Genomic DNA, 24,575 nt, shown 5'->3' on the forward strand with positions numbered 1-24,575 from the left:
CCATATGATTTCAATATAAAACTGGCCTCTGGCTCCATGCGCCTGGTGCAGACAGGAGGGTAGACAGTGGTGGGGCCCTCGCTCAGTCTGGGGGACTTCGCTTGGCAGAGCGCAAACTTGGGGTTTCTGCGGAGCCCCTGAACCATGCTGCCCTACTTCCTGTACCATGAAACTGAGATCTACATCCCTGGAACAGAAGAGAGTCACTGTACCCCAAATGGCTCAATCAGTCACTCTCCGAGTGGAATCACTTCTCCGTTTGTCAGAGTAAGAGCATGCCATAGGAAATGAGGAAATAGGGTGTCATTGGAAACATACCCTAGCTCCTTGCAAGGGGTCAGAGGTCGTTTGACGGATGGTCGTTGCTCACAGAGCCTCTGGAGAGGCCAGTAGAGTGAAATGACTCTTAGCCAATCAAGCGTGCGACAGATTTCTACCAGTTGGTCCCAGCAGCACGTATGCGGTGGGTTTTATCTGACCCTGTAATCGGAGCCCCTCGCTCGGCTTGATGAGAGACCGATGACTGCCCTTGAAGACGAGATGAATGGCTGTAGTTCTGCAGCGACTACATTTGAATCGGCCAATCGGAAGAGTGTTGAGATGGCAGCATCTAAGTGTTGAGATGATGTCATGAAGGATGAGCTCACCTATAAGAGCTCATATAGGAGTGTGTTGAATCTCTCCTCTGTCAAGGCTTTTGGCTGAACGTTCTCCGTTGGATCCTGAGAGAGACTCTGCTTAGCATCAACCGGATAGGCGATGACTTCCCCCGCCACCTCTGTTTTTCACGGAGTATGTCAATATATGTATTTTCCTGAGAGGAATTCTGAGCTGGCTCGGATTGAGATGGTACGTGTTTGGGGAGGTTAAGTTCACTAGTCATGTCAGAAGTTATCTCAACATGTTCAGCTTCTCACGATTTCCAGTCCAGCTATATATAGTCCTGAATTTTGAAATCTGTCTGCCTTGTGGCGCAACTTTTGCTCCTTTTTGAAGATATGAAGGTGCCACTTTTGATGTACTCTCTGGCCCTCTCTCCCTCGTTCTTAATGTTCCCTCTCTTCTCCCTCTCTCTCAGGCATAACTTTGCTTTTTTGGGCAGTTTTGTTTGCCCAGTCTTGCTTTACTGCCTAACTGTCCTGCTTTTTAAGGCCTCAGCAAACCACACGTCTTGGCCTGCTCTCCCAGGATGCATCACTCAAGAAAAATACATTTTAATGCTGCATCCATGTTTCTGGTTTCCCTCTTGGAACTAGGCAATCCAAGGACGTACTGGCCTGCTGGGTTCTGCTTGCCTGGTCTATGTCAGAGGGTAAACTGGGAAAATAGACTAAAGATGTCAATCGAACCACAGCATTTCTAATGAATGCTGAATGATGAAAAAACTTTTTTTTGTTTTTGCCCCAACATTGCATCAGTTCTCCCCTCAGAGTTTTGAAATTGATTTTAGGCTGTCATTAATTGGTGAGTTCTGGCGATGAAAAAAGTATGGATTTCTGTTGTTGACCTCAGAATTACCAAATGACTGTGAACAATCCTATCAAAACAAATAATTGCACGACTCCTCCCTCCTCAAACTTGCTGAACCCAGTATGGCCACAATTTCTGCGCAAGCTGCTGAAACAGTAAAGTTCGAGGCTCATTGTGGTGGGGATTATGTGGTTGGAACGTTTTGGCCCCCTGGTCCAGTGCGCCATTTCTGGATGTGTTAACGGGCGGACGTGGAAGCCCTACCCTGGGCGTTGCGCCGATCGGCTCCCCTCTCCAGGTTAGGAGGGGAAAGTGCTCGTAATATTATTTATTAATGGTCTGTGACTGTGAGCCGTGGAAAATCCTCATGATTTTAGAGTGTCTTCTAACTGATAAAGCAATTGTCTGAGCATTTCCCGCTCCAGTGAAACACTGAAAGAAATGGTTATTGCAGGGAGATTGTTAACCATGCTCATCTGGAAAAACAATGCATCTGGAACTGGTGCTGTATTTGTTATGCGATATTTCCCTGGGATTTATCACTGGAAACGTGTTGATGTGTTCACTTCCAGATTGTTCTTGTTTTTACTAGGGATGCTTAGACATGTTGCGTCCTAATCTCCTCCAGCTAAATGTTAGCTTCATACTGCTAATAAACTCCCTGCGGCATGTCAATAGGCCTTAATGCTTTCCAGAGCTGTGGATGGGGGGCCTGGAGCAGGTTGAGCCCTCTGGCCCCCCTACGGCCGCCGCTGGTCTGATTTAAGGCTGATAGGAAAGAGCTGGCTCAGATTCTGCACCCTGCCTAAGCTGTCCAACAACCACCTTAAATCTCTCAGTTCATTTAGCACTTAACCAGCCGTGGACGGAATGAGCGCTGGAGACCGGACGCGTGGAAACTGCATCGTTGCTCTCTCTCCTTGTATTTCTTCCTCCTTTGCTGCTGCTTCTTCTTCTTTGTCTCTTCCCCCACCTAACCCTTGGTTCAGTCTGTTTCCGTTTACCTAGCTCTCCAATTAAGCCTAAAATCGAGGGCCTAGAACTACCTCTATTATCAGTCAATAAAAAGGGAAGCCTGCCATGTGTGGTTCACACTTAAAAGAGGTGTGACAGGTTAACATAATACGCATATGTGTAGACCAAACTAGGACACAAGTGCATGTGTGAACCACAGAAATATAAAAAGTCTGAAGATGCCATACTGTGATTTCTTTCGTAACAAAAAAAATTGATATTATAATGTGAACAATTTAGCTTTGATACATCACAGTTTTTTAAAAGTATTTAATTTTTTTGTGTTTTATATTTAAAGTAGACAATAAGGTAATGGTTCAAGGTAATATTTAAAAAGTAACTATTTTGTATAAAACATTTACCTATTTAAAAAAAATACTAAACATAATGTTTTCTAATATATTACAAATTAAATTAATACAATTGTATTGAATTCAAATTTAATTAATTAATTATGATATATACCATTACAAAGATGAAAGATTTTGTTTGTAGCGCCTGGGCCTATGTGAAAGTGTGTAATTTTCTCTTTGAACCAGAGCTGTTGACACACTTCCTCCACACTTAAATTATTCCTGTCTCTGAGGACCAGGTGTGATAGCAGAGGATTGTGTATTTCATATATTTCTGTCTGTTAGAGCCATCTCTACCAGCTCTGCACCCTTGAACCCACCAAGAGCCCCATTCTCAGCCTCTCTGTTTCCTCTGCCCCCTGTCTTTACATGCGTAGCGGCGTAAGTCTTCTGGTGTTGAGTGCTACACAGGGGAAACACTTTGACCTCAGGATGTGGTTCTCCTTAGATCTCTCCATCCACAGCTGTTCTCAAAACTCTTTTTGGCCTCTTGTGGAGCACTGACAGCAACACGAGAGCTATCTTAAAAGTTAGGGCTGTTTGTGCAACAAAACTGCTCCAAGTCAATAATAATACCTGGAGCAAGTTATCTGTTAACATTCCCGTTTCTCATAATGGCAGTTGCTCGGCTATCCAGGCAAAGTAGAAAAGTTGGCAACAAAACAACAAGCTACTAAAATAATACAAATAGCTGAAAGCTTTTTAAGACCTCAGATGAAGGATGCCATTAAAAGAAACAGACTCAAGTCAAAGGTCTTCCGTGCATCGTAAGGTTAAACTTAAATGTGACACGTTTATAGTGTTGATTTAAATCTTCCGTTCGTGATTTTCTGAGCTCCCTCTTGTTATGTGCAGATCTGGCTTTAAGTCATTAACTCGTCTGGCTTGCCCTCACAGTGGGGTAGATGTTCTGGAGCTTTGCTACATGTTCACCCCTTCCTCTGCTTTCTCTTCTACACACCCGGTTAATGATGCCCCTCAACCTCAGTTTGAAGAGGTCAGGACCTTCTTTCACCCCAACACCCCTCACCTTCAGGGTGACGACCCCCATGGTCACCCCTCCCACCTCATGGAGTGAAACTACAACCCACACGACAGCTTTACTTCCCTTTTCAAGAGGCTAATTTCTTCTTGGCAGTTTTAAAGTCTTTTTTTGCTCATTATGGCTATGGATATACACACACACGCACAAATACACAATGAATGGAATGCTGTCCCTAGACTGCAGCCTTCATGGTCTGTTTAAATGGCGCTATGATGGTGACACTGGGAGTTACTTGGTGTTAAAATTCCCTCCGTCTTTCTCCAGAGTCAACAGTAACCTGCCCTGGCTTTTTGTCCTCCTTTCCCCCACCCCGTGCATTGGCATTGACTGGGCTTTGAGTGAGAGCTTTGGCATGTAAGTCAACAGTCATAAACCCCCCACTGGTATAAATCTAATGGCATTTATATAAAAACCTGCGTAAATAGGTGACGAGGCACTAAGTTCATAAAATGCTGCAGCAACAGAGTCCTGACATGCATAAATCTTGCATCTCTTAAAACATGAGTGCTGTTGTAATTTTGTACCACGCGAGAGAGGAAAAAGTCATTGTAGGACCTTTTTGGTAACCAACTTCAATCTAAAAAATGTGTGTGTGTGTTACCTCATTTTAAATCTAATTACATTTTTAGTTTTCTTATTAGTAAACTAGTGTTATAATTGATTAGAAAATTTGTGAACTAATAATCGATTGACAGCACAAACAAACATATTTTCAATTCTTGTGTGATTGAGGCAAACCAAGTGATTATTCTGTAATGCTTTAGCAAATTATGGAATTATAAGACTGGTTTGTGTGTGTGCGTGTGCGTGTGTGTGTGTTTGTGTGTGTGTACGCAGGGGTCTACCTAGATATATTGAGAGTTGTGGATGGAGGTAGTGCGGTCAGTCGCTTATGAAATGACAGTATGGAAAGACAGACCAACTCACCTGCTCTTAATCTGCCATCCGAATCTGCTCTCCGCGCTCGGATTACATATGTTTCTGTCTGTGCTCTTTGGGGAGGTATGCGTGCATGTCTTCGCCCCCTTACCCTTTATTTGACAGTCATTATTCTCTCATGTCAGTATTTTTTTGCATGCCATGGAGGTGATTTGTCTCTTTCTTGAAAAGCACTTTACGACGGCAGGCCCACCGGCCTTGTCAGTGTCTTGCAGGTTTGAAGCTTTGCAGTCCCTCCTTATCTTTATCCCCTTAACACTCATGGACGCGTAGCGCAGTGAGACTGAAAGAGGATAGCCCAATAAAACTCTCAGCCACGGGAAAGGATGTGCGCCAGGGCCCGGCTACTGTGAAGAGAGGCTTGTGATCTGCAGATCCTCCCCCACCAGGAGCGAGCTGTTCGAGCTGGGCTTCGAGGCCGCGTCAGGGGCTTCCTGTGCCGCCGGGCCTCCGGAGTCTTTGAGGAAGGAGCCAGTGGCTCGTCTCTGATGGACCGCCTGACTGACAGCATTGATCCAGTCTCCTGCCTCTCAGTGTGGGTATCGAATGGCGCCCGATGAGCTGATAGGTGATAAATGAGAGAGGGAGAATGTGAAGGAGGCCGGTCATTGTTGAGGGGTCTGACTTCTCTTTCCCCCTGGTCTTTTTGAGGAGGGGTTCTTGAGCTATGAGAGTGCCAGGTAGGAGTAGAAATGCAACACACCACAGCATCTGGTGAAGACAGCTTCTTTTAGAGGAGACGTAATGAAAGGGAGCAGATGGACAGATTCCTCGGTGAACCTTTTCCGAAGTCTTTTGGCAGGAGCTGGAGTGTGAGGTTGAAGAAGGTGATCAATGTTGCAAAGAGCAAGAGAACAGCCAAGGGTCTTTGTGGTCAACACTCCCAATCTATTGGTAATATTGTCCTGATAGGTTCAGTGGAGGGTCCCAGGAGTCCTGACTCGTTTGAGCTTTTTGTTAGAGGCACCTGGGCAAAATCAACTACAGTATATATAACAGTACAATTGGTTTTGATGGAAAAATGTAGCCTCAAAATGATTAAAATAGTGATGTCTCTTTTGTGTGTGTATGTATATTTTAATATAAATATGATAATTTTTTACTTAATGGAGGTAAATAAATAAAGTCATAAATTAATTAATAAATCTGAAAAATTGTGTAACACTTGAGTTAAAACAAGATTCAAAACACTAATGCATTATAAAATGTGACTTCATGTGCCACATTTGAAGCTAAATAGCCAATATATGAACAATTAGATGTCTTTGACAGAGTCAGAGAGTGGATTACAGACTGGTCTTATGTTCAATAAGATGGAAATAAAGCAAACAATATGTCTGCATTGACTTCTAAAGCCACTTAAGCTGTATTCAGTGACTTCATCCTCCACAATAATGCAATGGCTTTGAATTATCTTAATTGGGGGCTTTCAGCAAATATTAATATATGTGATTAAAATCAATTTGATTAATTAATCGACCTATGTGATTAGGTTGCAGAAATTAATTGGCAAAACTTTTTTTTTAAATTGGAGAATTTGAAGAGCTGTTAAAAAGATAATTTTTCCAAGACGTCAGGCAAGGCATGATGGGTAAACAGGGACCCACTTCCATCCATCATGTGTATCCAAAGCAAGACGAGACAAATGGCGCTTTGAGTGGAAAATTCCCCTGTTGTAAATCTGTCACCTGGGCATGATATTTGTTTCTGTTATTGTTGCATTATTTATGATCTCAGTCTACCACAGGACTTAAAAAAAAATAATTTAAACAGCAACACGGCACAAGCCAAACAGTTATGACAGCACCCAGTTGACAGAAAACATCACCAGCTACAGTACGACAAGACGGATGTTAGCACTGTGCTAACTAGCATTGGGCTAACTGTGACCATCCACGAACCTATCATCCCCATTTCTTGACTTATACTACTAAAATGATTACAGATGATCATGCGGGACACTGTGAGGTTTTCAGGACTGTTTATCAGCATTCTGTCACCAGAGAGGTATTGACTTAGCATTTAAAATCAGAGGGTGACGGATAGCGCCGTGTTTGGGCATTTGTCTAAGGCCCAGAACCCAGAGTCCATTCATCTTTTCTCATAGCAGATGGGGAGGAAGAGAAGGAAGAGAGGGGAATAAATGTCAAATCCCATCATTGGTTGGGCATTTTAAAAGCTTATTAGCGCACAGTATGCTTTCAGTCAACCATGTACGTAGCAAGTCTCTGTGTAATGGTGTGTGTGCACGTTTATGTGGCACCATTGCTAAGGCCGGGTTTATTTTAACTCAGCTGTTTTTCCGAGCATATCCACCCAGCCGTTCTGTCACAGCGGTTTGGAGGGCTTCTATCAGACCGCCTTTTTAAGGCCTCGTCCCTCTTTTTGTGGCTGCCAGTCAATCCGGAGGCCCCATATATCCTCCAGCAGCGGCGCTTGGCTGAGATACAAGACCTGACAGAGATGCGGAAGGAGGTATCGCCCCTTACAGCTGTTTCAGATCCGACTCTGATACAAAAGACTCCGCTATTGGTCTGCCGTGTGTCACGTAGATAAATGTAGATTTTTTTTTGTCACAGCTGATTCAACAGATGAATTCCTGCCTTATTATTCATTCACCATGAGGCAGGGGTTTGAATTTTGGCACCCAAATGTGCTTTAGTAGGTTTTGGAGACGGGGCCGCGCTAGACCGTAGACTAACGAGAGCATGATGTAGGTCTCCGTGCGTCTGCTGCTCCGGTTCTTTGCAGAGACCCAGTTTGCGCCGTCTAATTGTTTCCAGAATCAGGGAGAACCATCGGCCCATTTTAGACATTCCTCCATTCCTTGACTCTCTCATCCTCTCTTTCTCTCTCATAAGCTCTTCAACCTTGGTCTTCCTCCACCTTCTTCCATCTCGTTCTTTCACAGTTTTGTTTGATCGCGCTCTGCGGCCAGAGTCCGCCCAAGAGAGCCTTCATTGCCCCCGGTGAGCCAACGAAAACACAATAACATTCTGCCCTGGAAAGATACAGATGGGGTTAATAAGAATTAATAAAGTGTGGGGACACAAATGTTCTTGCAAGCTCAGGCTGCTTCAGACCAAAGCAGACTCTGTCCCTGTCTTTTCTTACATCTCTCTCATCACTCACTCTTTCTTTTTAGCCTCTGTTTCCTCTCTCCGCTTCTTGACAATCAGGTAACTGTATTTGCTTTCTGCTATTGAGCGATGAGGAGTGTTCGCAGAGCTCCCCAAGCCCTACTATGTTCTCGGTCCTCTTTGAGAGGGTATTTATATGGGAACATTTCAATAGATCTTCTGCTGTCTTGTTTTGTACTGTAGTATTTCAAAATACATTGCTCACCTCTCCCATCCCAGAATTTATGGGTCCACCACTGCAGCCCAAAACCATCTTATGTAACGTCTTGATTCATGCAAGAGAATGTGACCAGGAAAGGAAAGGCCAGCCTTAGATTGAGACCTGTCCTTTCATTCAGCTTACTCAGCTTTGCATCATTGTGCATTGTATATTCCCATTGATAATGGTGAACACCTAGGGAGCAGTTGTTTTTTAAATTTTACAGTAATGTTCAATGCATTAGCTTTCATGAGCTAACAATGAACAGTATTTATTAATCTAGGTTAATATGTATTTTTAAAAAAAACATTATATAATTTAATTCATAATTCATAAACTGATTTAAATTTTATATAATATAAATATAAATGCATTCTGTTTATTGTTATTATTATTATTATTATTATTATTAAGGCTCAAGTACCCCTTCATAGTTCCTATTAACTGTTCCCTTCATAGCTCCTATTACCCTTTAATGGTACTGTATGTCATTATTATGTCATATTGCAATTCAGGTTATTATTGTATTTATATTAAACATCTTACTCAAAGCACTGCAGTGATAATTCATGGATCACCTCTTACCAGGTTTTAACCTTTCAGTTCCAGTTTAAGCAATGGCATGCAAAGGAAAGCACTCGTTCGCACTCACACACAAACCGCATGTTGCTATTTATCATATTTTTAGACTGACGTGAAAACAAATGTGATGGATCAATCTTGTATTGTCCCAGAATTCTTTGTTGAAGCCAGTGAGATACACACATGACACAAAGACATATGGTTTTTGGATTTGATCCCACACAAGTGCATGTATTATTTTGATGGATACGAAAAAGCCGTGTGAGTGTCTGCTGTGTGTATAGAGATGTTGTGTAAAGACTGGGCATCTGTCGGCAGCGGTCCAGGTAACTGAGATTGTTTGTCTATGTTCCTGGAATGGGAATGTCTCCTGACCACTGTTCTCTCTGTGATTCATGTGTTTCAGCTGTGGTCTATCATCCATAATCGTCCGCAACCTTTCACTGAATATTGCTCTTTTTAGAGCCCTCCCTCCCCCTTTCTTTTGAATACAATCATATGTGACAAAGCAAAATTTTAAATCTGTGTTCTGGCTTGCTAAATGTGTTGTTTGCGTGTCATTTTAGCATGCGTTTGCATACCCGTCTTTTTATCTCACTGGCTCGTGTCCAAGTATCTAATTCTTGAACGCTAGAGGAAAACTGAGATTGAAATGGCTCTTTATCTCTAACCCATTTCCTCATTCCTGTTTTTGGACAGATTATCCCCCCACTCATAGACCTCAATCAGAACCGCAGTAAGCTGAAACTGTACATCAGCCACCTCACGACCCTCTGCCACGAGAGAGACCCCCACATCCTGCAGGACCTGGCCCCGCCTTCCGCATACCAGCGCAGCCAACAGGACGCCTGGGAGGAGGAGCTTCAGAAGATGAGCCATGAACAGGTAAGACAGGGTGACATCCATGTGGGTGTACTCTTTTCTTTGGAATATATCACTTTTCATTGTATGCATTCATTATTTATGGTGACCTATCTAGTGTTTCTCTATTCACATCTGTTAATTTTGTTATTATGAAAAGGTTAACACTTTACAATAAGGTTCAATGCATTTAACATAAATTAATGCATTAGCTTGCATGAGCTAATAATGAACAGCATTCGTTAATCTAGGTTTTTATACTTTAAGTAATAAACTCATTGACTAATGTACCAAATTGAAGCTTATTGTAAAGTGTCACCATAAAAAAAAGTCTTGATAGATGAAATTGATGTAACCTTTTATGCGTCTTACCTTTTTTTCATGACTCGCTAAGCACAAAAAGTTTGTCTATTTCTGCGAGTATGTGCGCTCAAGGTACCGTAACTTTTCTCGGGTACTTGGATTTGTCACCCATTGATTATTGGAGCCATCTGGCCTGGCCCGGCCCGCACGGCCCTTAGCTGACGCTAACGTTCACTGTCTATAAATCTCCTATTGGCTTTGAGAATCAGTCCGGCTCTGTGTAAATGCCATTAGTCCTCTTTATAGAGTGGAATGTGTTCCTACAGAAAATAAATAGTCCAATATATTGTGTTTTATTAGCTTCATTTACTGTTACTATAACAAAAGAAACCAAAAAGCTACCCAAGGCTCACTTAAAAGACGGGGGAGAGCCAAGAGTGGATGAGAGGGGGGTGAGAAAGACGTAAAAAAAAAAAAAAACAGAAGAAGAGCAACTGGAATGGTGCGATAAAGAAAAGGAGTGTCAGCATTTGGACTGCAAAAGAGAGACGCGTTTGAGGAGGTAGTGGCTGGATTTAGTCTCTCCATGATGAATGATCCCCTCTCTGTAATAAATGTATATGTGGATCCATTTTCTCTACTTCTCTTTGAACCCATTGCCATACCTACCTTAACAGTAAATTGTCTGCAAACGGACACTGGGTTTAGTCCCTGCGTCGGTGCGTCCCAGTTCTGCATCCATCCCTATGCTTTTTGTAACATCAGAAAAATAAATTGTCTGGAAGTCTACATATACATTATACTCACTTTAAATCGACCCCATTCCTCATGAGGAGAGGAGAGTGATCTGCTGTGATGGTGCCAAGGCTTATACAATGCTCATGTGTTTCACTGCATGGGGAACTATCTGCTTGGCAGGTTTTTGGCTCGCTCCAACATTATTGAAATGCATTTTTTTATGTGGGCTGCCTGATGACAAGCCTTTGGCCAGTGAACAAATAATGTTTAAGATTTTTAGTTTGCTGCAAGTAAACTTTGTTCCAAAAATTGGCACTTTCCAAGGGACTTCCCCCCCAACTTGTTTAATATGAAGTAGGCGTCTGTACATTTATTTTCCTTTGAGAGAAACAGCTTTCATCAGACTGTACGGACGGACTGAGAGGTTGCACGGCCTTTCAAACAGAGTGTTGCCACTGGTCAGTCGAGGCTACTGCACTATGTAAACATCAGGTCTGTTTTGTGGTTTTCGAATTGAATTCTTGCCCATAATGTACTTATAAGGGGCCAGAATAATGCGAGACCTCCTCGGCCCTGTAATACCTAGAGAATATACCTGTTAGCGTTCCTGTTCACCTTAATAGCAGTCTCAAGCCCTTCATTGGTGGCTATCCTGAAAAGTGGTGTCAAATGCAGTGACAGAGACTCTGTTCGCTGAACTCTGTTTTTGCTTGGTCTCACCAAGCCGTTATTCCTCCTCGACCTCCTCTAAGGCCAACGATCCAATGTTTATGTTGTCCAAACTATCAATGACAGTGTTTAGAAAGCACCGCTGTTGTGGGGGGGGGGGATAAGAACTCCTGGACCTCCGCGCCAGGTTTCTGACTAAAAAGGGTTCTCTCTGAGACAAATGTGTCCTCTTTGGTGACGTCACTTCTGTGAGAGTGAGAAGCAAAGGAATCATGTAGGATTGTTCAAGAGCGTTCAGGTTTGTGCCAGGGTTGCAACACTTGGCAGCCTTGTTTTGACTTGGCCAACATGGCGATTTCATGTCGGACACATTAAGGCAAAGATAATGAATATTTCAGGCTTCACCGGTTAGGCTTTACCTCTCAAACGTTTACACATATATCAGGATTTTTCCTCTCCAAATCCAATAGTTCTGAGATATTTAGCGTTTCACATCCATATGGTATCCACATGTACAGGATCCTGCTCATTCTTCAGTTACATGTCTTACATGTAAGACACAATCCGCTTGAAGACACTTTTGGTCTTTCTCTGATGGTGGAATCACTTGCAGATGGTGGATTGGACGAGTTGCCGGCAATCACAAGCTTGTTTGATTGATGTCTTCTTTGACCTCTCTTCTTTTCTTTGCGTTGGGAGTGTAGCACATTACATTAGCGTTCTCTCCGCGCTGCAGTTCGCCCATTTAGATCCCTTCAGCACGGAAGATGCCAGAACGGACCCGTTTGGCCATGACAGGCTCAAATTGACGAGAAAAGTCTGGGCTCATTATTGGCTTATTTAGCCTGTTCTGTTCAGTCCATTATTGTTAGTAACGTCCACATGAATTTACTTGTGGTGTCTTTTGATGGCACGTATGCCTCTCCATAGACCCTAAAGTGGCTCGATTTGGGTGGAGGTTCTTCGCTAATCATCATTCTTATAAACCAAATTATTAGTAACTAATTGAATGGCCCTTTGTGGCACAGTCGCCATCGAGCCTGTAGAGGAATTGAGGTTGGTGTCCGCTATGCCCGGTCCTCTACTAATGACAAGCTTCTTGCATTCAAAATGTGCTTTAGTATTTACGAGGGGCAGCACACTGTTTGAGCCCTTGCCCTTTCTTTGAAGCTAAACATTGATCTTTTAATTAACAGTTTTTATGGGCTTCCTTTTTACTGGCCTGGCACTCTAAGCTGGCACAGAGTTTGAATTTTGGGGTTTCTACCCTGATTTCCTTTGTCTCCCTCGCAGTTTATAGCATATAAAGACAGTGTTTCCTTTTTGTTTCTTTTCTTTTAAAGGGATAGCTCACTACAAAGATACAATTTTTGTCATCATTTACTCACCCTAATGTTGTTTCCAAACCTGTATGACTTATGAAATTCAATGGGGTCCAGTGCAGTTTTGGACCCCACTGACTTTCATTGTATGGACAAAAACAGTTCTTCAAAATATCTTCCTTTGTGTTTGTTTCAAAACACTTCTTGGGCTCTTTTCTAAAGCTCTTGTCCCTTTACTTTTAATGGCGACTGGCGGAGTTACTCATATAGGAAAATCGAAGATTGCACAACCAAGTTATACATAAGCCCGCTAGACATCCGAATAGACTAATCAGGATGCAGACAATGCAAACACACAGGAGGATCATAATTCACACAAAAACACACACTTGTGAACTCGCACTCGTCTATTACTTGGACTCCGCCAGACCGCCCTATTAGGCCTTGCTGCCAGCTTGTCTTCTGTTGTGGTCAATGCTTCTTTTATTACTCGTCCTCCCTGCCTGTTTTTTTTTCTCTGTTTATGGCGTAATGTTGTTTTATTTGGTTTGAGCTGTTCACAGGATGTTACTGCATCTCTGTTTAAACGGCTGGAATGCAGGAAGGTGATTAAGCCGGTGCTGAAAGAACCACTCAGTCATACAACCCACAGAGCCAACAAAGACAATAGACTCACCAAAAACGCACCCCATTTAGATGAAGAATTGGTGTTTTCAGGAACAAAAACAAAATTATTGTGCATTGTACATCTAATAGGGCCTTTAGAGTTTAACTGAAGGGTAATTGGGTCGTGAGTAATAAATATGCCCTTACCAAAATATATTGTGGTACAGATATCAAATAGATATATAGATAGATGGATGGATAGATGGATAGATATATGGATGGATGGATGGATGGATGGATGGATGGATGGATGGATGGATGGATGGATGGATGGATGGATGGATGGAGACAGTCACACACACATGTATATATACAAATTAACATTATATGTATAACATGACTTTTTTGCTGGTTTCAATACCCAATTATGAATAATTCCTTGAGAAAAGCAATCATCTGTGACACTGTTTGCAGCTGTGAGACGCCCCACTCCTGCACTGCACATGTGTCTGTGATGAGCAGTCATTGTTTGATGAAAGTTACTGTCAGTTATGTTCTGTGGCCAGTTTCACCTCCACTCTCATAACGTTTGAGTCTTCTGTTTACTTTAGAGACTTCTGATCTTAGATCAGTATGTAAAGTTTACAGTCTTGGAGAAAAGAAGCGGAGTGCTCGACCGCCCTTGGCCAAAGTCATCTGGCTGTGATCTGGCAGCACAAAGCCAGCTGTATAAATAGGGGAGAGTCTTGCATTTTACGGGTCACTCTGAATAAAACATGAACTAGAGAAGATTGATTATTAATGACCTCAGGGCTGGAACAGAAATAATCTGTTAGGCCTTGAGTCCTCCATTCTTTTTCCTTCCCTCTTCCCTCTCTCGTTCTCGACGCACCCTCATCTGTCTTTCGCTCACTTCTCCTCTCGGTTTCCTTTCCGATTGGCACTCCGATAGATGTTTACTTTAGCCATCTGTTTTCAGACGTCCCCCTTCGAATAGATCAAGAGTTCAATAAGGATTCATGCAGATTTTGTGATGATTCACAGGCTCACACCTGTCAGAGCTGGCATCAGATCTCTGTGTGGGCTCCAGTGGCGGTCCGTTAGGGAGTTTTCCAAGGAGGTTGATATTTAAATCAAATAGATTGTAGTAGGTTATGATAATCATTTTGTCTTTCTGGACTGTGACAAATGTTCCATCCTCTGCTCCTTTTTTTTTTTTTTTTATGTGGTACATCATTCAGTCATTCTTTTTTATGCGATCCTTCAATAATTTGGACTTTGTCAGTATTTTGGCTAAGTTAGATAATCTTTCTTCACCTGTTGCATATGAAAGTGAAACAGAAAACTAATTGGCTTGAAAGGTTGCCAATTTAATTTCTTCTCTGTTTTGCCTCTTTCGGTCACATTTGGAAACATATTATTTGGATTGGTCAGTTTACTAATCGGCCTGTTTTGGCATTCGTGCAGTGATTTTCTGGATTTTAGAACAGAAAGAAAAACAAAATGAATATCTTTTTACAAGAGATGCATCAGAGCACAAAAAAGACGCATATTATAAAAACTCTATGCATTACAGTACCATTTCAGTTATCAGCTAATATTACAGATTTTTTTTAACTTATGGGTGTCATTTTTAATTCATCGGTATTGGATATTTAATTGTTTGTTTCAGTTACCTTTGATGTAATACAGTATAATGCTCACTTAATAAAATCATCAGTTCATCTTTAAAAAACACTCATTTAATAACACTGTTAAATGTAATCCTTAGCAAATCTCAAAATAAATATTATTTTGTCATACTATACATTATAATGTTTTATGCCTAAATTCACTTGTAGCATTTACAATTAATTTTATCAATTTATTTCTTTACTTTTTTGTTTTTTAATATAGGATATTTATTGAAAATAATTACTGGCTTATTGTTATCGACCAGAGTTTTATGTCACTCTAGTTCAGTGCTTGAAGTGGATAAAAACTTCAAGGTCCCCCTCGGTTGCGCACCGGCCCACTTCGAGCACTGCTTTAGTTCCTACATTTATTTGAATAAATACTTGTGGAGACTCCGCCTCCTCTGATGCACCACCACCGGTGGGCTTTCTCTTCCCAAGGACTGTTGGTTAAAAGCAACCGGAGCTGGTCCTGGATCAGCCCCTGATGTGCCGTGCTGGCGACTGCAGTGCGTCTTTGCCCAGTGGGGCGGGCTGCAGGCTGACAGGACCATGAATCCAGGGCTGCGTAAGTGCAGTGTAATTTAAACGGGCAGGAAATGGGGGTAAACATAGTGGAACAAGCCCACAACCCGCACAGCCACGATTAATGAAAACACATGGAGCCGGCGCATATGTCTGCTGTAAGTGGGCCTTTGTATTACGAGCGTCTCTGTCTCTTTTTCGTTTGCTCACATCCTTGTTGAAGTCATGCCGTGTATCAGTAATAGCAGTAGTCATCTATAAGTCATAAAGGTGTGTGGGTGCAGACAGTGTAACGTAGTTAAAACATCTGAACGGCAGTTGTATGAATGAACACTCCTTAAAGCAAACACATCACAGAGACGGAAGGTGAGACATTGAGGCGTCATAGACTGACCACTTATTGATTTTTGATCTGTTGATTGCAAGCATTACTAGTAGTATTTGACCTAAATCTTTGATATATAACCCATCCCTCACTGTATGTAAGACAAACTTGTACGAGATCTCGATTTGTGATAAATCCTTTACAGATTTACAGGACAATAAAGTGACAAAAAATCGCATAGACTTAAAAACTGCACAGAGGGCTCTAATGTGAACCGAAGTCTTGAGCAGGTCCTGTTGTTTTGGGTTCTTTTGTCTAGTGTTTTCTAAATCCAACTCTCAAACGCTGTTTTTGTAATACATCGTTTCAACGAGTGCTAATCCTGAGGGGGTGCTGACCGACTAAACCAACAAAACTTCTCAACCGACCCCTAAACATCCAGAGCGAGGGAAAGCGCGGCCCCGTCTTCAAAGCAATGTGAGATGAGCCCTCTGTGCCCCGCGCTTGTCTGTTAGAAGAACTCGCTTCTCCTATATTTTCCCACCCAGCGAATATATATGAAAGCACCTCAGACTCCGGGGCTGGAACGGGGGTACGTCTCGCAACACATTCGACTCGGGGCGAGAGGAAGAATAATATATGAAATAAATACCCCCAAATGATGAAACCATAAGCGCGATTGAGCCTTCTCAGCTGGAAGCCGCCAAGGCAAACAGCGAAATACCTCAGCAGGTTTATTGTGATTTTCGCGCCCTGACGAATCGGGTTTTTGCGTTCCCGAGCTCGTTGCTGGCTTGGGTTACAGCGACAGAGCCACAATAGCATAAACTGCACCAGCTGACGTGCCGTAGAACCGAACATTTCAGTCGTTGCTATGTACAGATTTTTAATTTATGTATTTATACATGTTTATTTGTTCTCCCGTCCTTTGAAAGTAATGAAAACCGGGGCTTCAGTCTAAACACAAAATATTTCTGAGGTTTGTCACTCTCTATCGGCCAGCTGATGAAGTATCCTGCCAAGAGGGGAGCTGTCAGTCTGTGGCACTGCTTTTCTGATGGCTTTATTTGCGTGTTCACATGCGACAAAACCCACACCATTCGTAGTTGTAGCATCTGTTTCAGATTGAACTTTGGCTTGGAAAAAGATACCATGATGTATCTGACTCCTTCCTCTTTTTGCTCGCCGTCTAAGCCAGTAGGCAGCCATATTACGAGTCTTACAGCTCATTCAGGGCCTATCAGATTAATAAAAGCCGTTAAGAATTGAGCAGGGTTTTATGAAACTTCGTTTTTGAAAGTGGGTTATTTTCCACAAATATTTAATACCCTATTGGGCTCTTTTAAAGGCTGAGTGCTTCCATGCTAACCATTGGGATGGTTTGTTTAGGGTGGGGCCTGTTCCATTAAGATCCGTTACCACTGAAAACCGATTGGCGCGTTGACGTTGCTGTTTTTTGTCTCCTACAGTGGTGAAATTTCACATAGTTCGGTCTCCTGTGTGTTTGCAAACGAGGATTCACAACAGTCTAGCCATGATCGTTAGGAGCAGCTAGGAAAGTTTGCGCCGCTCGGAGCCTGTGGAGGAATGTGGTTGTAATTTATCCCTATGCATCCTGAAGGCCCTGCGGCAGTTTGGGCTGAGTCATTGGAGGGGAAAAAAAACAAAACGAAAATTATCTAAGCAGCGCAAAAAATCTAAACTTGGGCTTTCATCAACTTGTGGTGGGTGTTAACACTGAAGTTATTTCAATCTGGGTTTTGATCGTGATTGCGTCCCTGACTTGACCACATACTTCGTAATATGTGCCCCCCTCCGCTGAAGTCCTTCGGCCTCATTCAAAGTTGCGGGCAGGGGTGCGACTCGTGTGTGAGCATTCCCCCCTGAAACTCAATTACACTTGACTGATGGGGTGCACAGATCCGGCCGCAGATGAGGCTGAGGGCGGTTCTAATCAGATGCGGTCGCTATACAGTTGCTTTTTATAAACGGCCACGCCCTCTACATTCTAATTGGCTCAAATCGGACAGTATGCATAACAGCACTGGGGCTAGTCGAGTTCAAGTGCTTAGTTCAGAAATTGGGGGAGAAAATGTGGGAGAAATGAAAGATAAGATGGTGTATTAAGCCACTAGGATGTTGTAAGTACAGTAAGAGGATAAGCAAGGGAAAGACAAACAGAGAAAGGGCGAGAGAGATCCCAGTTTAAGTTGCTCTTATAAAGCCGCAGAGGCGCTGCTCTAACGAGGAGGAAGTGGGGAAAGAGCTCGTCATGAGCTGAACACGATCCAAAGAGACCATTTTTAGAGATATGTTTGTGTGTCTGCTAAGAAACAGGACGAGCCAAAGGAAGGATAAGGCTAGAGTTAAGAGAGCATGGAGAATAATGAAGGGTTTAGTCTAACAAAGATGAAGCAGATTTCAAAGATAAGAGCTTGTAGCGTAGCCACCCGACCGTAGCAGCCAGGATGGAGCATAAATCCTCTTCTTAAAACTCTCCATTAAGAGTTTGCATTCAGAGACCTGCGTCTGCAGTGGGAAGAGGGACAAAAGTGGACGGTTTATGCTTTTGCAGTTCATACTAATGAAGACCCATCCGGTTAGACTGGTAGAGACTGTTTGACTGATGAGTAAATTGTTTGACTGATGGGTGTAGATTTTGTGATCAGAATTTATTTTCATCCAAAGTAGTATGGATATCTAGTTTACTTGCTCCTAAGTGCCACAAACAAAGATTAAGGGTGTGCTCACACTTGGCAGGTTTAGTTTGATTGAAACTAATGATGCGATTTGCTCTGTTATTTTGGTTCATTAGAATAAGTGTGAATGCCATATGAACCCTGGTGCACATTAAACAAATGGTCAGCTCCCGTTCAGAAATATGAACGCAACATGGACCAACGATATCTAAATGCACCAAAAACAGGATGTGATGTCACAAGAGAATGCCTGTTTTTTTTCTCGTCGTTACAGTCATTACAGTTCAGTATAGGCTTATAGTTCAACAGAGGAATTCCTGACGCTGTTTTGACTCCTTTACACATTTTCTTAGCTCTCACTTCTGAGCTGGTAAAAATACCATCCTATTAATGTGTATACAACAAGCACATTTTGCGCAGCTCACAGCATTGTTTTGAATTTTCTGTAAGTTTCGTCACAAAATATTTGTCATAAAAGCTAATTTTTTTTTTGTTGATATCTTTAGGTTTGTTCTTAAAAATGACAGTGTACGTTAAGTGAACCAGGACTAAAAGTATAATTTTCTTTTTTGGTCCGGACCAGAAGAACCAAGAGACCCAAACTACACGAATGAACACACCCTAAAATTATTCAGTTATTTGGTGCTATTAGCCTGTTTACCTTTGGCAAATACAGGTTTTAGTTCATCCACATCTTGAGTTTATTTCCAGGTTGACTAATGCACTCTTGAAATTGTGTAAAGCCAATCAGATTAGAGTAATACGTGCAGTATGCATTGTCAATGGGCGGCATGCCATTTGAGGCCGAGACTACAATTCAGCTAGCTCATTCCTGTGTTGTTGAAAAATAAGTGAATAAAAAGCTCCATCCAGGAGTTGGGATGGCAGATGTACCGTAACTGCACACTAGAACCAACAGAAGAACACCAGAGGGGAGCATTTGAAGCTTGGCCTGGAGAGAAGAACCTAGAAAAGAGCTTTGAGTGACTTCATCTTACTTTATTAGAAGAGAAAGGTGGCCCAAAGGTTTTGGGGGGGGATTTTCTTAAAAAATTAGGAGTAGATCGCTACCCTCCTCCTCCTCGAAAAATATGAGGACCTTTTAATATGGTCCCGTGATAAAAGAACGCAGTTTCCTGCTAAAGGAGTCATTGTTTTCTCTCAAAATACTGTAGCCGTGTCACATTTAGGGGAAAGGCTAATGGCGTTTTTCTTTATGCAGATTTATTGAAGAAAGTCTTGATTGCTTTAGCAGAAGGTCAGTTCCCCCAACCCCAGCTCCCCCTTTACTTCACACTCTCTCTTTCTCTTTGATTGGAGCTTGTTTCCAGCGCTAGCCAAGGCCTGGGACCCTCCTGATTGCCATCTTTTCCTCAGCGTTGAGACCTGACTAGTTAACATTCCCACAAAATAGGAGGATCTGGTTGAGAACATGTTGCAGAGATGAGGCTGTGTCATCTAGGGTGATGTGGAGAGCGGATTTGCTCGAAGGGTTTGAGTTCAGCCGTTTGATCTCCATGTGCCACTCCAGGCGTAAATGTGCAGCACAGCATTTGTTGAAACACATCCTCTCTGAGTCAGCACAGTCCAGACTCTACTGTCATTGTCTGTGATGGTCCACTGCTGTGTTTGTTCTTCTCTCATTAATGTAGCTGTTGTTTATCAAGACAGGCAGAGGAGGCTGACCATGCGCACACAATAACACCTGATAATAATCTGTAACGATAACAAATAATAATGCGCTCTTCTCTCGCCTGTTCCCTCTTTTCTCTCTCTCATCTTCTCGCTTTTCCCTTACGTTTTCAGGTCAAGGCTGGCGTGGGGACCGATAATGAGATTTTTCCCTTTTTCCTGTTATCTTTATAGCTCTGTTTTTGGACGATTTCTGCTAAGCACACAGTCATAAAATAGGAATTGACAGTCCTTGTATGCTTTTCACAGGGGAGCTTATTTTCTTCTTTATGTGTGTCTGTTGCACCTAAGGTTTGTTCAGGTATTAATTGAATATTAGATGCATTAACATTTTTACATAGAAAATCACAGTGTATTTTGTTTTAGACTTATTTAGAATTTAGAATGAAAAAAAATTAATTTCTTGCGCATCTCCTAGCAATATGTTTCTGCATCAGTTTGTTGTGTTACAGATTATGTGAAAGTAGTGTGTGAACCTCTGTTGTTTAGTGTATGATGCGCCGTTTTTCTCTGTAACATTTACAAGTTCAGCAAATGTATGATGCCATTATGTTTTAAAATCAGTTCAGATTGTTAAATGTTGATAGTCACAGCATGTTTAGCTCTACGCGACAACAGATTGCTCCCATTGTAATAAATGATTATATACGAAGCTGTTATAATACACAGTGTCTATACATGGGCAAAGTAGTTGCATGTAAACTATGAGGAGTAAACACTGCATAAAATACTATTCAGGAAAACAACCACAATCCAGGTGTAGAGCTGCTACTCTGGGAGAGAGTAAGAAACAGTTACAAAAACATAAATCATATATTATTTTCCATAAAGTATGTGATTTTTGACAGTAGGGCTATACGATTTGGGGAGGAGAACTCTAATTTAAAAAAAATCTACTATTATTATTGTTGTTACAAAAAATAAATAAAAAATTAATCAAAATTGATTAACAGTGCCGTGCTTCACCCTTGAAACACGCTGTGTATTTATTTAATTAACTCGCAACCTTTTTGATTTGATAACCACATTGCGCCATATTGCGATTTCAGTTTCCATTTTGATTAATCGTATATCCATACTAGACATGATCTGCCGACTAAAATGAATTTTAATAATCCGAGCTGTGTGCGCTGCACTGTTGTTGGTTGCTGAAAGCACAAATTTGCCAAAATATTTAATAAATGACCACTCATGGGATGTGTAAAATGTTGTGAATGACAGGTGTTCCCACTGAGCTTTCTGTGGGAGTAACGCAGTGTTATTGTTGATTGCCAGCACCCTAAAAGCAGCATTGTCTTCACTGACCTTAGCTTGCCCGCTCAATTCTTCTATCCCAGCTGCAAGCAGGCCGAACGTGTGGCAGCGTTAGTCCTTCCCTCTCCTCCAGTTCTCCACTGTCTACGCTTAATGGGGCTTACAGCAGCGGCGCTCTGCCAAGCAGCGCCCTCACGCAGGCCCATACATCAGCCCCCGATGAGGCTCATTAACCCTCCTCTCATGACTCAATACACTCCTCCTCTCTCCCTCACTCGTTCGTCTCCATCACGTCTTCACTTTTCTCCAGGCCAACGTGTCAGACTCCAGTATCCCAGGAGTGTCGTCACAGGTGACGAGATCATGAGAAGTTAAATCGGGCCCTCACCTAAACCCGCCCCTGCCCTGGGCGTTTTCAATGCTCTATTAGGATGTGATATTTTTTAATATACTGCTTCTTGAGGAATGTGCTCATTTTTTATGAATTTGCATAGTAGTGATATACTGATATATTGGCACGGTCGATTAATCTGTAAATTTTTTAGCATCGTTAGCTGTTTGTGCCACATTCTGTGCATTTTGAGTAAACATTGTGCAACATTTGCAGTCATTAGTAGCGCATATATTTGCATTATATTGAATATGGGCATTCCTGATTTTTCGATATTGATAAATGTTGACCACTAATCATAAGCTTTTCGTCTACTTTGGTCATCATATGTGTGTTTCTGATCTACGTCTTTGTCTTGTCTCCTTTTGTGACCTCTCAGGTAGCCCCTTTTCCTTATTGCGTAGCATTTTGTGACATAAGTGTCACTGTTTTGCATTATTATGCCTACTTAATTCCTGGCCAGGTCTGAAATCCAGGGTTTGACCAGCCCCCTCGCTCACTCAGAGGCCCTGAGATGGAAAGACTTTCGCTGGCATATCCGTCACCTCCCTTTTCAAACCCTGAAAGCCTGAAAGCACCTAGCGTAGCATTAGCACTAGCTCGTGAAGGGGCAGGACTTCTCCTCCCAGTGTGTTTGCCCTACAGTTGTGCAAACACCCGTCTGACGGATCGCCCCGCCTGCCCCCGGTGACCCACCGTGGCATGTTTTGATTCATTAATTATGAAATAGTTGCACGATCCAAACCTACACAAAAACACACATGAAAGGGAAACATATTTTATGATGTATGAATATTACTTCCAGTTATTGTTACAGATGTCTTTATCATTAACCTTGTTAAAGTTGGCGTTCATAGGCCAGGAGAGCCAAAGAAAATACTTTTGTGGGTTTTTGTGAAATATTCCACTTTCTATGGGCTTTGGTTCAGTGGCTCGTGTTCAAATCCGAAAAGCAATTTAAAAGCAGTACAGAGCCACGAAACACTGATTGTCCAGATAGGGCCAAACAGAGGCCACCGACGGGGACCCGGGACAGTCTGGGTTCAGTGGGCTCTCCATCAAAAACTGAAACAGAAGCTGGCACACAGCTTAAGTAGTATCTTCTTGTTTTCCAGTCATAAAAAATCTACACTTTAATTTGAAGCTAAATTGCATAAGACATAAAGACGTAATTTTAGAGAATATATATTGAATTACATTCATTTTTACATTCATGCACAAACCTCACCCCTTGAATATTTGTTTAATTAATTATATTTTCCGCTACTGGGAAATGTCTAGTACTCATCCATTTAACACACATTACCATATTTAAATCCACTGCACAAACGTCCACAGATTTCCCCCCCAAATCCGTACAGAAAATGCAGAAAAACTTTGCAGATTCCCTTGGTCTGCCAATGGGATAAAAAAAATAAACATTAGAGTTACATTCTCGATTATCAAACAATGATTATCTTAGTATCCTTTGCTAGTTTATTGTGTTATGCAATTTTGCTTCTCAAGTTCTTATTTTAAAGATCTTTAAATGTTTTTACTGGAAAACAAGACAAAAATAGTGATTATGGTAATTGATAAACCACGCACATGCTTCAGCTCCCTTTATTAATCTTTTCCTACTCTCTTTGTCTCACACTGTTTGAATAATTAGTCCTCTTGATGAGAGTATATTTTTGTCTTTTTAAATCATTTGAATGAAAATAAACATTCTGCTGGCCACATTAGCATCTGTTTCCTGTGTGCCTCAGTTTGTAGTGTGTGTGTGTGTGTGTGTGTGCGTGCGTGTGTGTTTTAGTTTGTTAAGAGGCACCTGCTTCTGCCATGGCATATTTCCTGGCGTGCTTGGCACTGCCAGCACTAAGGAATCCCCCTTCCCTCCTCTCATTTCTCCACATCCCTTAGCCAAACCTCTACGGAAATCATTTGGAAAAAGGATTTGAGCATTAAAGATAACCACACCTGTGATTATCATTAGACAGAGGTGCTGTAAAATGTTAAATCCCTCTCTTTAGTTTAAGTTTCTTTTAATGAGCGGAAAATTAAACCTTTCGGGCAAATTCCAAGTGTTGAATTTTATATAACGATTTAAAAAGAAGTGCTTGGTGAGGTGATTTGTTTTCAGTAGTGTTTTAAGGGCTAGACGAGAGAGACAGAGAAGGACCCTCTTACTAGGGTCTCAGTCCGTATGAGCTCACATCATGTCTGCTGTCTGCAGCATCACCCCCACAGCTTTCTCATTTCTCATTGTCAGTTTGATTCGTTTGACTCCCTTCTCTTTGGGCTATTTAATAGTTCTCTGGACGCTTGTTACCTTTGAGTTTTCAACACTAGAGGAGAGTGGAACCAGTGTGCTGGATGGTACATCACTGTATGTCAATCTAACTGTAGTCTCACTTAGCCAGATCTTCAGACTGACTGCAGAAGGTCTGGACTCCATCACAGCTTTCATTGGCCAAGGACCGCCCAAGAGGATGTCTGAAAGACATGTAAAGCAACCAATCACAGTTCGGTTTGGTTCCGCGTCATGTTCAGGGGCGTGGAAATGTAACATCGCTTTCCTTACGATAACAGACTAGCGTGCATCTAATAAATTAGTCATTCAAGAACGTTGTGCAAGTTTACTGCAACAATGGCGCCGTGAACTTCACATACTTTTGAACATCCAGCGTTTAGTTGATCCTGATAAGCTCTTATCGTCAGTGACAGCTTTCTTCTACCATGAGGGGGTTCCATGACAGCTTTGTTTCCAGGCAGAACATTAAAGAATGCGACACA

The 24,575-nt window shown here is 42.0% G+C and overlaps 1 protein-coding gene across 4 annotated transcripts in view; it reads left to right on the forward strand.

Moving 5' to 3' along the window:
* Positions 1-24,575, forward strand: part of erc1b (ELKS/RAB6-interacting/CAST family member 1b) — a 220,111-nt gene that overhangs the window by 188,585 nt on the left and 6,951 nt on the right. For 2 of the 4 annotated variants that reach the window (XM_082167060.1, XM_082167061.1), the window contains one exon: positions 9,442-9,627. In XM_082167060.1, coding sequence (XP_082023186.1) covers positions 9,442-9,627 — 186 coding nt within the window. Of the gene's footprint in view, positions 1-9,441; positions 9,628-24,575 lie in introns of those variants that run through there. The other 2 variants (XM_082167062.1, XM_082167063.1) reach the window with 1 other exon arrangement.

This window comes from Leuciscus leuciscus, assembly GCF_965113295.1.
Source record: "Leuciscus leuciscus genome assembly, chromosome: 4".
Lineage (NCBI taxonomy): Eukaryota > Metazoa > Chordata > Actinopteri > Cypriniformes > Leuciscidae > Leuciscus > Leuciscus leuciscus.